The 17,044-nt window shown below is 36.0% G+C and overlaps 2 protein-coding genes across 3 annotated transcripts; one reads left to right on the top strand and one right to left on the bottom strand.

The window, feature by feature from the left end:
* Positions 1-555: 555 nt before the first annotated feature.
* On the bottom strand, positions 556-2,469 carry LOC120350471. Of its 2 annotated transcripts, XM_039423927.1 has the most exons (3): positions 1,845-2,469; positions 908-1,010; positions 684-866 (listed from the first exon to the last, which is right to left on the bottom strand). In XM_039423927.1, exons 1-3 carry the CDS (start codon positions 2,262-2,264, stop codon positions 835-837), a joined length of 555 nt encoding a protein of 184 aa, XP_039279861.1. In that variant the 5' UTR covers positions 2,265-2,469; the 3' UTR covers positions 684-834. The 2 variants fall into 2 exon arrangements, with proteins under 2 accessions (XP_039279860.1, XP_039279861.1); XM_039423926.1 differs by having other exon boundaries at positions 556-1,010.
* Positions 2,470-5,913: 3,444 nt separating this feature from the next.
* LOC120350470 lies at positions 5,914-7,613 on the top strand. Its single transcript, XM_039423924.1, has 2 exons — positions 5,914-6,328; positions 7,173-7,613. Exons 1-2 carry the CDS (start codon positions 5,963-5,965, stop codon positions 7,536-7,538), a joined length of 732 nt encoding a protein of 243 aa, XP_039279858.1. The 5' UTR covers positions 5,914-5,962; the 3' UTR covers positions 7,539-7,613.
* The last annotated feature ends 9,431 nt before the right edge of the window (positions 7,614-17,044 follow it).

The following is a 17,044-nucleotide window of genomic DNA, read 5'->3' as shown; positions in this document are numbered from 1 at the left end:
TTTTTTCTCCTACATACCATTTTTCATTACCTTTCAACTCAATGGTTGAACATTAACTGAGGTTATGGTACACCAACTTGAATTGGTTTAATGTTCAACCATTGAGTTGGAAGTGAATTCATATTTCTACATCTAATGCTATACTGACAGATTGAAGTGAATCCATATCGCTATGATACATTGCTTGAATGATAAGAATATTATTTCAAATCTGAAAGGTGAATGTGATTTGAAAAGGGGAGAAATGATGCTGGCCCACCCACATCTGTGGGAGCACGTGCTAATGTAGGAGGGGGCGAGAAGCCGCCAGCGCTTGCCTGCACAGCTGTGTGTGTGTGTTGTGTGTGTGTGTGTGTGTGCCTGTGTGTGTATGGCGGAAAAGACTAGTGAGCATGCTCACAACAAACTATAAAAGACGTGCTCACCTTATTTGAATTATCATTCACAACAGAGCAGCTGAAGCATTTCTTCTTCTTCTGTGTGATATTCATTACGAACTTATCAAACAACAACAACAACAACAGGTAAGAATTGAAAACAATTTTTTATCAAATATGCTCACATTTTATTCAACTATTCACACACATACATCTATACAATTCGTAACACATAGGTCAACGAATTGTATACAGATATAAAAATTGTTAAGCTTTAACAATTTTTATATCTGACCAATTTGGAGACTTATGTGTTACTACTAACACATAATTTTTACAAGTTTCATTGAAATGGTGTATTTTTCCCGCGTCAATGCAGGAAGCGAATCTTTGAGGTAGATACACCTCGCATTTGCTTCCTGCATTGATTATTTTTAAAATTACACGTCGCCCGTGTTTATTGGTGTCCTCCCTCACCGCAACGATGCGGTATGGATGATCCTCCTTCAACTCTCGCAGCGGCACCCATGGCTTGGGTAGAGGTTTGTTGATGAGTTGCACAAAGTCCAACTCGGCCTCCACCTCCTTTATTAACGGTGCGAGTGAGGAGTCCTCATGCATTACAGCTCTTTTCTGTTGAAAAATATTTGATTAGTGTCTTATTTGTTTCAGATCTCTACATCAGATTATCATCGAATTCTCTGCATAAAGTGAGTAATATCAGTTATTGAAATAACATTGTTGCATGATCGAGTACTTTAAACAATAATATCTAAGCAGATCAAATAATATTTCCTTAGCATCAATTTCTATTCGGTTCAAATAATATTTCCTTTGCATTCCAAGCACTTCAAATAATATTGGTAACAATGTTGCATGATTGGGTACTTTAAACAATAATATCTAAGCAGTTCAAATAATATTTCCTTATCATCAATTTCTATTCGGTTCAAATAATATTTCCTTTGCATTGCAAGCACTTCAAATAATATTGGTCACATTTATGCATGATTGGTTACTTTAAACAATAATATCTAAGCAGATCAAATAATATTTCCTTAGCATCAATTCCTATTCAGTTCAAATAATATTTCCTTTGCATTCCAAGCACTTCAAATAATATTGGTCACATTTATGCATGATTGGTTACTTTAAACAATAATATCTAAGCAGATCAAATAATATTTCCTTAGCATCAATTTCTATTCGGTTCAAATAATATTTCCTTTGCATTCCAAGCACTTCAAATAATATTGGTCACATTTATGCATGATTGAATACTTTAAACAATAATATCTCATAATACCATTTCTAATCAGTTCAAGGAAATATTGCTTGCATTCTAATCAGTTCAAATAATATTCAGATCAAATAATCAAAGACTCGTATGTGCACAGATTTTTTAACAATCAATCACGGAAAAAAAATCTGTGCATACACAAGTTAATAATATTTGTTGAAACTAACCTTTGATTGAGTGAGCACCTCATCCTCCTCTTCGCCGCTGTCTTCACCCTCCTCTAAGGTTAGTTTCCTCTTGGTCTGCCTCTGCTTGATCTTGTTGCTCAGCGTTGTCAGCACCGCACGCCGCGGCGCCCACGTAGGTGCTGGAGCCAAGCGCTGAATGGGGCTGTCCGGAATCACGATCTCGCCCCCTGGTGATGTTGGATGCTGTGGAGCGGGTGCGGGTGCAGCGGAGGCGGGAGCTGAGGCAGCAGCGCCAGCGGAAGAGGCGGCGCGGGACTCGGCAGCTTTGTGCTGCCAGTAGTTTAGCACACGCTGTGGGGGTGGGCTATCCGGTAGGATGTAAGATGGTGAAGATGGAGAACTCATCTTGATGCGTGAAGTCTCTGATGTCTCTGATGTAAATGATAATTTTCCTCTCATCGCTTGTGTTTATATAGCATACGTTTCTCTCTCTGTTCCAGGCACGTGCGAGCGAGAGCGTGCTACAAGGCGAAAAAAATTCGAATTTCTCCCCAACAACACGAGCTCTCAGATCGTTATCAGATTGTAAGTATCCCACACACGATCATTTTTCAAATAGCATCCATGTGTTAGAAGACGAAAAAAAATCTCGTCTAGAACTTAGCATGAGACTTCACCTGCTAGAAGCTGAAATTCCCATGTCTACGGCAATAAAACCCATGATTCTAATTTTATAATTCAAATCAATGTTAGATCCTTCAACATCAAAGTAAGAGCACCTCATTTTTCAAACATGAATCTTATCTTGTCAGTGTTTTCTATCATCAATATGACATTTTAATATTTAATGTATTACAGTAGCAAAGTTGTTGCATTTCATTTATTTACAATATTGCACACATACTTGATTTTGATCTTTCTTTGTCAATCCTGTTCTAAGCCTGTCTCATCTACAGAATCTCGTAAAAAATTCCAGATAACTTGATTTAATTGTTCTTCTGTGAAATAGCATTTCTCGATTCAGTTATTAAATATTTCATTGTTTTCGCAGCATTTTCTCACCTCTCAACTCGAGTTCCGAACCTCATAACCAGTTGAGCTCTCGTCGAGACAAGACAGCTGAGAGGAATCAATCATAGGACGGTATCTACACCTGAGAGGAATCAATCATAGCATAGACCGCTATCTACACCTGTAGCCCGCTATCTTCACCTGTAGCCCGCCATCTACACTCGAGGAGATTCACGCAGCATCAACCACTACATGTAAGTACATTTTTACTTTGATTTTATCCTCCGAGGACAGGTTTTCTCCTCCGAGGACAGGTTTTCTCCTCCGATGACTATTTTTCTCCTCCGAGGACTATTTTTCTCCTCCGAGCACAGTTTTTCTCCTCCGAGGAGAAAAAACCTTCTACAATATACTGCATGCATGTGATTTATCTTCAGAATATGCTATATCCGGAACATCCAAGCCCCGCTCTTCTTTCTCACTTTCATCGTATAAACAAAACGGTAAATGTATTACTTTTTCAAATGGTTCATCGATAATATATTTGCAATAGACACATTGCAGATAGAATGGATTTTTATGTAAGAAATAACCATTTCTCGCAAAATACTCTGCTTTATTGCGTAATGATTTACAAAAGTCACAATGTAGATGGTGTGGAGGTAGTTTTTCAAAGTACTCTCCTGAACGGATGAATCTTCTACACAATTAAAAGTTGAATATCTTTCTTCATATTCTCGTAGAATATTATTATCGTAATTCTCCTCTTCAATTGTTATATTATCTTTCCTTCTACAGTTCGGACTGTACCTTGCATGTTCTATTGCTGGTATGTCACTTTCTTCCCATTTTCCCAAATAAATTGAACAAAATACACATCGCACAATGTCTGGTGGAGATGAGAATATAAATCCCTCTTTCGCCATGTTTTCCGCGGACAAATGTGGAGAAGATTTCAACCATCTTTTATCAAAAGATAATAATCTTAATCTTTCATGCAACATTATGTGATCTTGAGATATCATTTTCACACACCCTTCTTCTACCAATGACAATTCACAACTAAACATGTTGTTGTACTCTATCTCATCCTGATCGTTTTGTTTTTCAGAATCATGCCGAGGGAACGCAGACTACGTGGCATCAATTCAAGCGCAGCCCGCCATCGCATCACCCTCGATGATGAGGATATCGACATCACCAACCTGCTTGTCATCCATCACCACTAATTTATACAGCAAAACGTTAAGGACAATAAACCACTTAACATTCCCATCATAGCGTGCCGCATGTTCCCTAATTATATCGAAAACTCGACGTTTCGAGCTCTCAAGCACGCTGGTGATGTCGATATCCTCGTCATCGAGGGTGATGCGATGGCGGGCTGCGCTTGAATTGATGCCGCGTAGTCTGCGTTCCCTCGGCATGATTCTGAAAAACAAAACGATCAGGATGAGATAGAGTACAACAACATGTTTAGTTGTGAATTGTCATTGGTAGAAGAAGGGTGTGTGAAAATGATATCTCAAGATCACATAATGTTGCATGAAAGATTAAGATTATTATCTTTTGATAAAAGATTGTTGAAATCTTCTCCGCATTTGTCCGCGGAAAACATGGCGAAAGAGGGATTTATATTCTCATCTCCACCAGACATTGTGCGATGTGTATTTTGTTCAATTTATTTGGGAAAAAGGGAAGAAAGTGACATACCAGCAATAGAACATGCAAGGTACAGTCCGAACTGTAGAAGGAAAGATAATATAACAATTGAAGAGGAGAATTACGATAATAATATTCTACGAGAATATGAAGAAAGATATTCAACTTTTAATTGTGTAGAAGATTCATCCGTTCAAGGAGAGTACTTTGAAAAACTACCTCCACACCATCTACATTGTGACTTTTGTAAATCATTACACAATAAAGCAGAGTATTTTGCGAGAAATGGTTATTTCTTACATAAAAATCCATTCTATCTGCAATGTGTCTATTGCAAATATATTATCGATGAACCATTTGAAAAAGTAATACATTTACCGTTTTGTTTATACAATGAGTGTGAGAAAGAAGAGCGGGGCTTGGATGTTCCGGATATAGCATATTCTAAAGATAAATCGCATGCATGCAGTATATTGTAGAAGGTTTTTTCTCCTCGGAGGAGAAAAACTGTGCTTGGAGGAGAAAAATAGTCCTCGGAGGAGAAAAATAGTCATCGGAGGAGAAAACCTGTCCTCGGAGGAGAAAACCTGTCCTCGGAGGATAAAATCAAAGTAAAAATGTACTTACATGTAGTGGTTGATGCTGCGTGAATCTCCTCGAGTGTAGATTGCGGGCTACAGGTGAAGATAGCGGGCTACAGGTGTAGATAGCGGTCTATGCTATGATTGATTCCTCTCAGGTGTAGATACCGTCCTATGATTGATTCCTCTCAGCTGTCTTGTCTCGACGAGAGCTCAACTGGTTATGAGGTTCGGAACTCGAGTTGAGAGGCGAGAAAATGCTGCGAAAACAATGAAATATTTAATAACTGAATCGAGAAATGCTATTTCACAGAAGAACAATTAAATCAAGTTATCTGGAATTTTTTACGAGATTCTGTAGATGAGACAGGCTTAGAACAGGATTGACAAAGAAAGATCAAAATCAAGTATGTGTGCAATATTGTAAATAAATGAAATGCAACAACTTTGCTACTGTAATACATAAATATTAAAATGTCATATTGATGATAGAAAACACTGACAAGATAAGATTCATGTTTGAAAAATGAGGTGCTCTTACTTTGATGTTGAAGGATCTAACATTGATTTGAATTATAAAATTAGAATCATGGTTTTATTGCCGTAGACATGGGAATTTCAGCTTCTAGCAGGTGAAGTCTCATGCTAAGTTCTAGATGAGATTTTTTTTCGTCTTCTAACACATGGATGCTATTTGAAAAATGATCGTGTGTGGGATACTTACAATCTGATAACAATCTGAGAGCTCGTGTTGTTGGGGAGAAATTCGAATTTTTTTCGCCTTGTAGCACGCTCTCGCTCGCAGTGCCTGGAACAGAGAGAGAAACGTATGCTATATAAACACAAGCGATGAGAGGAAAATTATCATTTACATCAGAGACATCAGAGACTTCACGCATCAAGATGAGTTCTCCATCTTCACCATCTTACATCCTACCGGATAGCCCACCCCCGCAGCGTGTGCTAAACTACTGGCAGCGCAAAGCTGCCGAGTCCCGCGCCGCCTCTTCTGCTGGCGCTGCCGCCTCAGCTCCCGCCTCCGCTGCACCCGCACCCGCTCCACAGCATCCAACATCACCAGGGGGCGAGATCGTGATTCCGGACAGCCCCATTCAGCGCTTGGCTCCAGCACCTATGTGGGCGCCGCGGCGTGCGGTGCTGACAACACTGAGCAACAAGATCAAGCAGAGGCAGACCAAGAGGAAACTAACCTTTGAGGAGGGTGAAGACAGCGGCGAAGAGGAGGATGAGGTGCTCACTCAATCAAAGGTTAGTTTCAACAAATATTATTAACTTGTGTATGCACAGATTTTTTTTCCGTGATTGATTGTTAAAAAATCTGTGCACATACGAGTCTTTGATTATTTGATATGAATATTATTTGATCTGAATATTATTTGAACTGATTAGAATGCAAGCAATATTTCCTTGAACTGATTAGAAATGGTATTATGAGATATTATTGTTTAAAGTATTCAATCATGCATAAATGTGACCAATATTATTTGAAGTGCTTGGAATGCAAAGGAATATTATTCGAACCGAATAGAAATTGATGCTAAGGAAATATTATTTGATCTGCTTAGATATTATTGTTTAAAGTAACCAATCATGCATAAATGTGACCAATATTATTTGAAGTGCTTGGAATTCAAAGGAAATATTATTTGAACGAATAGAAATTGATGCTAAGGAAATATTATTTGAACTGCTTAGATATTATTGTTAAAGTAACCAATCATGCATAAATGTGACCAATATTATTTGAAGTGCTTGCAATGCAAAGGAATATTATTTGAACGAATAGAAATTGATGATAAGGAAATATTATTTGAACTGCTTAGATATTATGTTTAAAGTACCCAATCATGCAACATTGTTACCAATATTATTTGAAGTGCTTGGAATGCAAAGGAAATATTATTTGAACCGAATAGAAATTGATGCTAAGGAAATATTATTTGATCTGCTTAGATATTATTGTTTAAAGTACTGGATCATGCAACAATGTTATTTCAATAACTGATATTACTCACTTTATGCAGAGAATTCGATGATAATCTGATGTAGAGATCTGAAACAAATAAGACACTAATCAAATATTTTTCAACAGAAACGAGCTGTAATGCATGAGGACTCCTCACTCGCACCGTTAATAAAGGAGGTGGAGGCCGAGTTGGACTTTGTGCAACTCATCAACAAACCTCTACCCAAGCCATGGGTGCCGCTGCGAGAGTTGAAGGAGGATCATCCATACCGCATCGTTGCGGTGAGGGAGGACACCAATAAACACGGGCGACGTGTAATTTTAAAAATAATCAATGCAGGAAGCAAATGCGAGGTGTATCTACCTCAAAGATTCGCTTCCTGCATTGACGCGGGAAAAATACACCATTTCAATGAAACTTGTAAAAATTATGTGTTAGTAGTAACACATAAGTCTCCAAATTGGTCAGATATAAAAATTGTTGAAGCTTAACAATTTTTATATCTGTATACAATTCGTTGACCTATGTGTTACGAATTGTATAGATGTATGTGTGTGAATAGTTGAATAAAATGTGAGCATATTTGATAAAAAATTGTTTTCAATTCTTACCTGTTGTTGTTGTTGTTGATAAGTTCGTAATGAATATCACACAGAAGAAGAAGAAATGCTTCAGCTGCTCTGTTGTGAATGATAATTCAAATAAGGTGAGCACGTCTTTTATAGTTTGTTGTGAGCATGCTCACTAGTCTTTTCCGCCATACACACACACGCACACACACACACACACACACACACAGCTGTGCAGGCAAGCGCTGGCGGCTTCTCGCCCCCTCCTACATTAGCACGTGCTCCCACAGATGTGGGTGGGCCAGCATCATTTCTCCCCTTTTCAAATCACATTCACCTTTCAGATTTGAAATAATATTCTTATCATTCAAGCAATGTATCATAGCAATATGGATTCACTTCAATCTGTCAGTATAGCATTAGATGTAGAAATATCAATTCACTTCCAACTCGATTGAACATTAAACCAATTCAAGTTGATGTATTGATTAATTAATTAACCTCAGTTAATGTTCAACCATTGAGTTGAAAGGTAATGAAAAATGGTATGTATGAGAAAAAAGCAGAGTTCGAGAAAAAAGCAGAGTTCAAGGAAATGGGGTAAAGGAATCTTGAGTTCAGCAGCAAGAGTTTTTAAAGGTGTGACAGGTTTGGCAGGTAATGTGACATCAACTATTTTAAATAAGGTAATTGATAACCTTGGGGAAGAATATCATATTCCAGGATACGAGTACTGTGGACCAGGAACAAAGGTTAATGAAAGGTTAAAGAGAGGTGATCAAGGTATAAATTCGTTAGATAAAGCTTGCAAGGCCCACGATATAGCCTATACTCAAAATAGCGATAATAAAACTCGGGCGGTAGCTGACAGAGCTCTAGCGAACGCTGCATGGGACATTTTCAAAAATCCTCAAACACCCCTTGCCGAGAAAGCACTTAGCTATCTTGTTACAAACGTTATGAAAGCTAAAGCAGCGTTTGGTGGGTCTTTGAGAAAGAAGAAGAAGAAGAAGAAGGGGGAGAGGAGAAGTTATAGTAACGATATTAGACGCAAAGCTATAGCTCAGTTGAAAAAGCATATTGCAGGAAAAGGATATTTTTTGAAGCCTTTTCCTAAAAGTGGTGGCAGACTTATACCCCAGTCCCACCAGCATCATATGGAGTGAGTTTATTCCCTCAAGTTAAGAAACGTAGAACAACAAAGAAGAGTAGGAAGAAGAAGAAGAAGAAGACATGAATATTGAAGGAGAATTGAGTAATTATGATTTGATTGATTGGTCGAAATTATTACAGATTCGGTTAAGAGGCATATATATGCTAGATGCATTACCCAAAAAAATCTAAAAAACGAGAATGCCATTGTGAATTTAGCAAGGGAAAGCGAGGATGGTACACATGGGGTAGCATATAAGAAAGTTGGTTCTAATGTTTGGTATTTTGATCCAATTGGAAATTTACAACCTCCATACGAATTGGACAAATATTGGAAAAAGAAAATGGAGTAAATATATTTTATAATGTAGAGCATATGCAACCATTAAATAGCGATTTTTTGGTCATCTTACATTATTGTTTCTTGCAAATCAGTTGTAATTAAGTGTTTGTGGTGAACACACAAGATGGTGGTTATTACATTACGATCTAACACAAGTGATCTCTATGAACATTTACAAGAAATTATAGAATTGGATAAAAATCGTGAATGGGAATTGGATTGATTAATTTTTCCAGTTACAATAGTATTGCAAACATTAACAAGGAACAAATTCCAGCTTCAAATATGGTGATAGATTAATCGAGTTGGATACTGGTGCATATGAAGTTGAGGATATTATAAAATCTTTAAAGAATAAATTGAATATTGATGGCAAGAAGAATAAACTTATTATACGTGCAAACGTAAATACTATGAAGATTGAAATTCATTCTGATAAACCCATTGATCAACACGTTCTGATTCGATTGCTAAGATACTTGGTTTTGATAATGTTGTTTTGCAGGCAAATAAATGGCATTATTCCAAACATTTGGTTAACATAACAAGCGTTGACAGTATTGTAGTTGAGTGTAATTTAGCTTGTGGCAGTTACTCTGAGGGAAAACAAAAAATATAATCTACGAATTTTTACCAAAGGTTCCTAGCGGTTATTTAATAAACGAAGTACCATCACCGATTATTTATGTACCTTTGAATACACATCGAATTCAAACTATTAATGTAAAGGTAACGGACCAGAACGGATCGTTTATTGATTTCCGCGGAGATACAATTACAATTAGGTTGCACATACGTGAAAAGTAATGGGTTATCTTATTTTCAACCCACGTTCGAATAAGACCAATCAAGTCATTAGAGAAAGGAACGCGATAGCGACAACACCTAAAAACAAACGTGCTTTGTCGGCTAAAAGCGCGAGAATATTAGAAAAGTTGGGTTTTATAGTTGATTGGCGACATGTTAGGCGGGGGAGCGGCAGCAATTAGTGAAATTCTGGATGTGGAGACAGACCTTCAGTTTTATAATGATATTACTAAATTCCAATTTCACACTCATACAGTTTATTCGGGACAGGAAATAAAAAACTCTGACGAGGCACGTATTGGCATAAATTCTTTAGATGTCTATTCTTTACCTTGTAAATCATTCATATTGATTGAGGGAACAGTTAACTGTACAAAACCGGGAAAAGACCCAGCCGATGCACCAGTTGCAGCAGACTATAAATTAAGCAGTAACGTAATCGGCAACCTTTTTGACGAAATACGATATGAATTAGCAGGTCAGCAAATTTCTAAATCAAGATTGATTGGATTAACATCCACAATTAAAGCTATTGGTGAAAAATACTCTCGATAAAAACACATATCACTTGGCTGGTTTTGACAGAGCAGGATATGAGCTAACGGATAATACATTCACTTTCTGTGTTCCGCTGAAATTAATCCTCCCGTTTTTTGAAGATTTTCAAAGAATAATTTTAAATTTGAAACAGGAACTCGTCTTATTGAGGTCACCGACAGATCTAAATTGTGTTGAGTCTCAAAGTGGAACAAACGTTAGTGTGAAAATTACAAAACTGCAATGGCGGATGCCCTACATAACTTTAGAAGATCATGTAAGACTGAAATTTTTGAGACTGCTCGATGCTGACACTCCACTGAAATTAGGTTTCCGCCATTGGGAAATTTGTGAATTACCAAATTTGCAAAATTCACTTAACCATTCTTGGGCAGTTCGTACCACATCGAGTTTTGATAGTCCAAAATACGTTATAATTGCATTTCAAACTGATCGTAAGAATAAAATTAAAAAATCAATCTAATTTCGATAGCTGCGGTATTTACAATGTTAAAGTATATTTGAACAGTGAGTATTATCCATATGAAAATCTGCTAGGTAAGAAGGAGGTTATACCGGTGTTCTTGGATTTCGCGCCCTCGTATTATAATCATTCATCAATAGCGAACTCGGAACAGAAATCGATTTTAAAACGTTTTGTGAATCAACACCGCTGATTGTTGTAGATTGTTCACACCAACCAAGTCATTTGAAATCATCCACAGATGTTCGTATTGAAATGGAATTTAAAAGTGCAGTACCTGCAAATACTTCCGCCTATTGCGTTTTAATTAGCGATCGTGTGATGGAATACACACCTCTCACGAGCATGGTGAAAGAAGTTCAGTAATTTTATTGATAGAGCGCACCGCCTATTAAGGTGTGCATTCTGCTCAATTTAGTTCATTATCAGTTTCACCTTTGAACAGACAACATGTCCTATTCTTTGTGTTCTGATATTTTGGACAAGCCACAAACTCGCTCTATTGGTATTCAGTGCGATCTGATAGTTTCTATTATGAAGCATGTGCAGTACACCGAAGCCGCTGGAGGTGGAGAGGAGGGGAAACAAGAAGAGAAAGACGAAGGATTCGAGGGTACACGAAGCCGCTGCAGGTGGAGGAGGAGAAACGAGAAGGATTCGAGGAGTCCGCCCCTGCCGCCGCTGAGGAGAAAGACAAAGCCCGCGAGTTGTCGAAGAGAAAGAAGTGGACAAGGAAGCGAGTGCGAAAATTGCTACGGTCGATCTTCACTGGTTTAAACAAGATTGTAATCAAATATTGTGAAAGAACTTGCCATAATTGATCAGTTTAATAATTATATTGTGTTCCATTTCAAATCACCATTTGCAAAGACAGAATTGAGTGCAAAATTGTATAACGATGTAACATGGTTAGACGTCACTATCATAAAATAAAATGGGAAGATGGAGATTTAGAATACAGTGAGTCATAATACGTGATTACTTGCAACTTATGAGAAAATTTTCACAAAAGGAACTGAGAAAGCAAAGTTTTTAAGAAGATTGCATAGCAAGTTCAATGTATACCAGAGGATTTTCCAAAACTGATTTCAGCTTTTTCACTAGTTCATGGTGTTATGCTGCGTGCAACATTCATAAAAATAAACCACATTCTCGCTGTGCTTTATTCTCTGCTCAACATTATAATTCTTTGTTGTTTAAAAATATGTATCAAACAAATAATTTCTTGTGCGAAAACAATCGAATGCAAAGTATGAAAATGGCTCCAATGTACACGAATTCACAGAAAAGAAACTTTGCTTCGATGGATTCTTCTACAACGGAAAGGATCTACAGTATGTTTATTGCCTGCATGCATTGAGACTGCATAAAGCGCGTACATGTTGTCTATCGTCAATTGATGAAGAAAGACCGCTTAATTACTCTATAATAGTTCCTGCATATACTTAGTTTTCTTCATTCGCTCAACAACATGGATCCGAGAAAGTGGTTGGCTGCTGACAACGAATTGGAAGTGAGGTTAAAAACTGTATTGATTGGTATGATGAGTGTGAAAGTGCAATTAGGAAATCAACTCCTGAAAATTATAGTTTGGCGAAGCAATTGAAAGACATTTTTCTAAGCATGGTTAATTTAAATGATATAAGAGACTATCTATGTTATTATCGTCCTCATAATTTGTGTATAGATAAGCTAATTAGAATTGAAGATGAAATTATGAATAGTTGTGTCGAAATGTGTAAATAAACGTTTTCTGCCTTCAAATGATTTTTCATTCCGATATCCCATTCACGTTTTTTAGTTTAGTTGCTGCTTAGAGCTAGACCAGACAACACGTGTGGGGTGATCTTTTAGTACACGAGCGCCTATAACACGTGCATCTCATCAATTTAGAAATCTTTCCCCCTCATTCGAGACACGTCAAACATCTGCGAGATGCAGTGTTATGGTTTTTCAAAATTCAAAAAATTATCTCGTCTCTTGTTGTCAATTTCATTTAATGAATTTGATTCAATTGCGAAGAATATTAAATTTTCAACAGGATGTCAAGATGTTGATTTACCGTTAACAAAAACAGAAAATGTACACTTTTCGACTCTATCTGAGATTTTCGAACTGCTCAATATTCTAGACAGCGGACATCTACATTATGATTGTACAAATGATTCGTCATTATCTGTTGTTAAAAATTCCGATGAACTTTGGAAATGGTTGTACGATATTGCAGATAAAAAATGTAAAAGAACTTAGATCAATGTAGAGATTTATAGCATTAGATGCGAGAGAATTTCTCAATTCAATTAGATGTAGAGAGAGAGAGAGAGAGTCATTGACCTCACTCTGGATTAGAGTAATATGGATTCACTTTAATCTGTCAGCAAAGGAATTTTTCCCCCTCATCTATACTGGGAGAGAATTTCTCAATTGATCCTTATCTCCTTTCCTTTCGTAATAGAGAAGGGTGTGGGAAAGAGATGCCACGAGTAAAAGAAGGAGATCTCTCTCTCTTGAGCCCGTCATCATAGTATATCATTAGAGCGAAATGGATTCACTTCAATCTGTCAGTATAGCATTAGATGTAGAAATATGAATTCACTTTAATCTGACACCAAAGGAATTTCTCAAAGTGAGTCTGACATCATAGTATAGCATTAGAGCGAAATGGATTCACTTCAATCTGTCAGTATAGCATTAGATGTAGATATATGGATTCACTTCAATCTGTCAGTATAGCATTGGATGTAGAAATATGGATTCACTTTAATTTGACAGTATAGAGAGGGAATTTCTCAAAGAGATTTTTTTCCCTCATCTTTAGGTTTCACCTCAATCTGTCAGTATAGCATTAGATGTAGAAATATGGATTCACTTCAATCTGTCACTATAGAGAGGGAATTTTTCCTCCTAAAAGGGAAATTTTTTTTCCCTCACCTGGAGAGAGAGAGAGAGAGATATATATCTCTCTCTTTCTCTCTCTTTCCCCCTCACCTCCACTGGGCAAGGGGAAGGGGAAATCTATTTTTAGAACACCCCCCACCCTACAGGCGGGGGGAAGGGGAGGAGGGATGGACGAGGGGGGAGAGGGGGGAGGGGGTTTTGGAGCAAAAAAGTCCGTCTCAAATCTTGAACTCCCTCTACTCAGTACCTGCTTAACTTGTTAGTGCTTCTAAAAGAACAGTTAAATTACCTTTGTGTATGAGATATTAAGACATTCTCGGACTTTCCATCCACTCTGTACATCAAAATGAAGAAAAAAATAATGTACCACTGACTTATTAGTTCTGATTACCGTATTTAAAACTTGCAATTCTTTTGATACCGACAAGTCAATTACCAATTTCAATAAAATGAGTTTCATGTGATTGTTTTAGTTTTATTTTAGTAAGCTGTCACTCCTATTGTTTCTTTTATCCATTTAGATAGGGTAGAAACGCTGTTATTACTGTACTTGTGTACTTTGAAAGATTATAGAAGAATTCGAGATACAATTCATTTCATTCTCAATGCACAGCATTTCAAGTTCCTGAACAATAGAAATCCAGTCTATTACCAATGAATCTATATAACATTTATCTGAGTTTCTTTTTGCGAAAGAAAAATGTGACAGATACTTCACATGAAATAAATAAATATAATTGTATTTTCATCGAATTCATTTTGAACATAGACAACGTCAAGTTTATACAGCTAATAATATAACATCATACCATGTATAATATAACAATGTATATCACACATATCAGAGTCGAAAATAAAATTTCACGTCAATTAACATTAAAAATTCTATGTCAATAACAATGTGAAGTAAAATAAATAAATCAGACATTCATAATATAACTCAATAACTGTATGAATTCAGACAAGATAATAATAATAGAAGATAAGGGCCGCATCAAGTTATGAATTGATCTGGTCAAGACAATAAACAGGTAGGCCGGTTCATTACAATTAATTTTTGATTAGGTTGTACATCTCATCACCGATTATAATTTTTTTCTAGGTCACCGGATGGAACATGTTTATTAACGAGCTGTGTTGATAAAAAATTGAGAATCTATGACACTCCCAAGGAATGTTTCTCTACAAAATCATGGAATAGCAATTCACAACTACCGGAAATAAGTACAAGCTTAAAAGTACAAGAAGGAGGTCTGGTGTATGACTTTGATTGGTTTCCGCTTATGAGCTCTTGGGATCCAATCTCTTGCTGGTAATTGCCATTTTTTGTTTTAACATTTGTATCGCATGACTTGGTCTGTTCCCTTATCAATACGATTTATTGCTTATTTAAATTTCTGTACTTTCATGTTGAACTGTCATAACTAACATCAGGCCTACACTTTAATGATACTAGTGACTCCCTTGGTTGGACAACTCACTCAGGACTGTTGTATTGTAATCTTTGAAATCCGCCTTTTTTAATTATACAGAGTTGGTGAAAGTTATGAAAACATATATCTTTCATTTATAAGAATAATTTGACAGTAGGTTTCATTAGTGATCCTATTTGAAATGAAAAATTACTCTGTCACTTGAAACGCTTTGGGGGCATATAATTGCAAAAGAAAAGATGTGATTATAGATGAGTAAGATGAACAATCAACAGACCACTGAAATTAATAGAACAAATAATAAAATAAAATCAACTTCAATACTCTGTCAACTCAATCCTCAAACACAGCAATTTAGCAGCATTTATAATAGAAGGATATGATGACTCTAACAATTTGATCTCTCTGAATTATCTATTTGTCACCGTAGGTTAGTTATACTCAAGAATTAACTATAAAATTAGTAATCATGATGTAAATTTAATATACAAACGTAAGAGAAAAGAATATTCCAAAATACAAGAAAATTAGATATTACAATTTCTACTATGCTAGATTCTGATGATTAGATGTTGATGTATAATTTATTCGTAAATACCGTGTTATAAGTGGGAGGCCTCCTACACTTTTTTTTATATCGGACATTCACTTATCTTACACAGAACACATGAAGCTCTTGAAGTATTCTATACTTGTGATGAATTTGTTCCTTTTTCAGTAGTTATTTTCGAACGGATTTGTTGACAATTTTCCATCGCCATATCAAAGGTTGTGAATTCAAAATCAACTAGATACCATAAGATTCAACAAGATTTGACGAGATTCAAAGATATTCAATGTGATGCAATGACCGCTGTAGAATAAAAGAAAAGAAACTTTCAACCACTATTATAAAAAAGTTGAGTTCAAAAATACAGAATCTGAACTTTTTGAAACATGATAACTTAATAATTTGTCAAGAGAAACAAAAATATAATTCATAGACAAAGAATTCAAATTAGTTGAAGTGAAGCTTCCAAAATATTTTATTTTATCACTTTTAAAGGAACATGTCAACATGAATCAGACTTTATTATATTATATGTAATAGAGTAGCCAGAACAGGAATACATATCAATTTCTATTTAAAAAAAATTTGAGACAACTTAAAGCTTGAATTTTATATGAAAATGTTTCAAACATTGGATTAGGTTATTAATGATCTGAAAATTGTTTTAAGAATGCTAGGATAGAATTAAATTCAATTTACAGACATGAAAATTTCAAACAAGAAAACAACTTATAAAGTAATTTAAAGAAATAAATCATTACCTGTACAGCGGATTTCGGATGTAATAATTATACATTTCCTGAAAAACTTGAAAAAGAAATTCAGATACTCAACACTGAAATTAAATTATGGTGACTGAATTTTCCACCATGATTACTTTGCTTTAAATCAATATACAAAAAAAAACATCTACATGGAAAAACTTAAAATGAAAGAAATAAAAATAAAAATAGATATCACAACTTATGATGTTAGAAAAACTTTGCTCTGAGCGACTACATCTTTAGCAGAACCAAATTTTAGCAAAAGCTAAATAACAGGGCAAAAATTCAAGGGTTTCCTTCTCCAAGAAATGCTCGATCAAAAGTGTTAAGACCAAACGAAAAAGGATTCAACAAAATGTAGAAATGACGTAAGCAAAACGGAGAGACAAAGACAAGGAGAGTAGAGAGAAAGGAATAGAAAGACTGCATGGTACTGATAAGGACAGAGCAAAGAGAAAGA

This window comes from Nilaparvata lugens, chromosome 3 (assembly GCF_014356525.2).
Source record: "Nilaparvata lugens isolate BPH chromosome 3, ASM1435652v1, whole genome shotgun sequence".
NCBI classification, from domain to species: Eukaryota; Metazoa; Arthropoda; class Insecta; order Hemiptera; family Delphacidae; genus Nilaparvata; species Nilaparvata lugens.
Note: the sequence above shows the minus strand (reverse complement) of the source record. Positions and strands in the feature narration are given on the sequence as shown.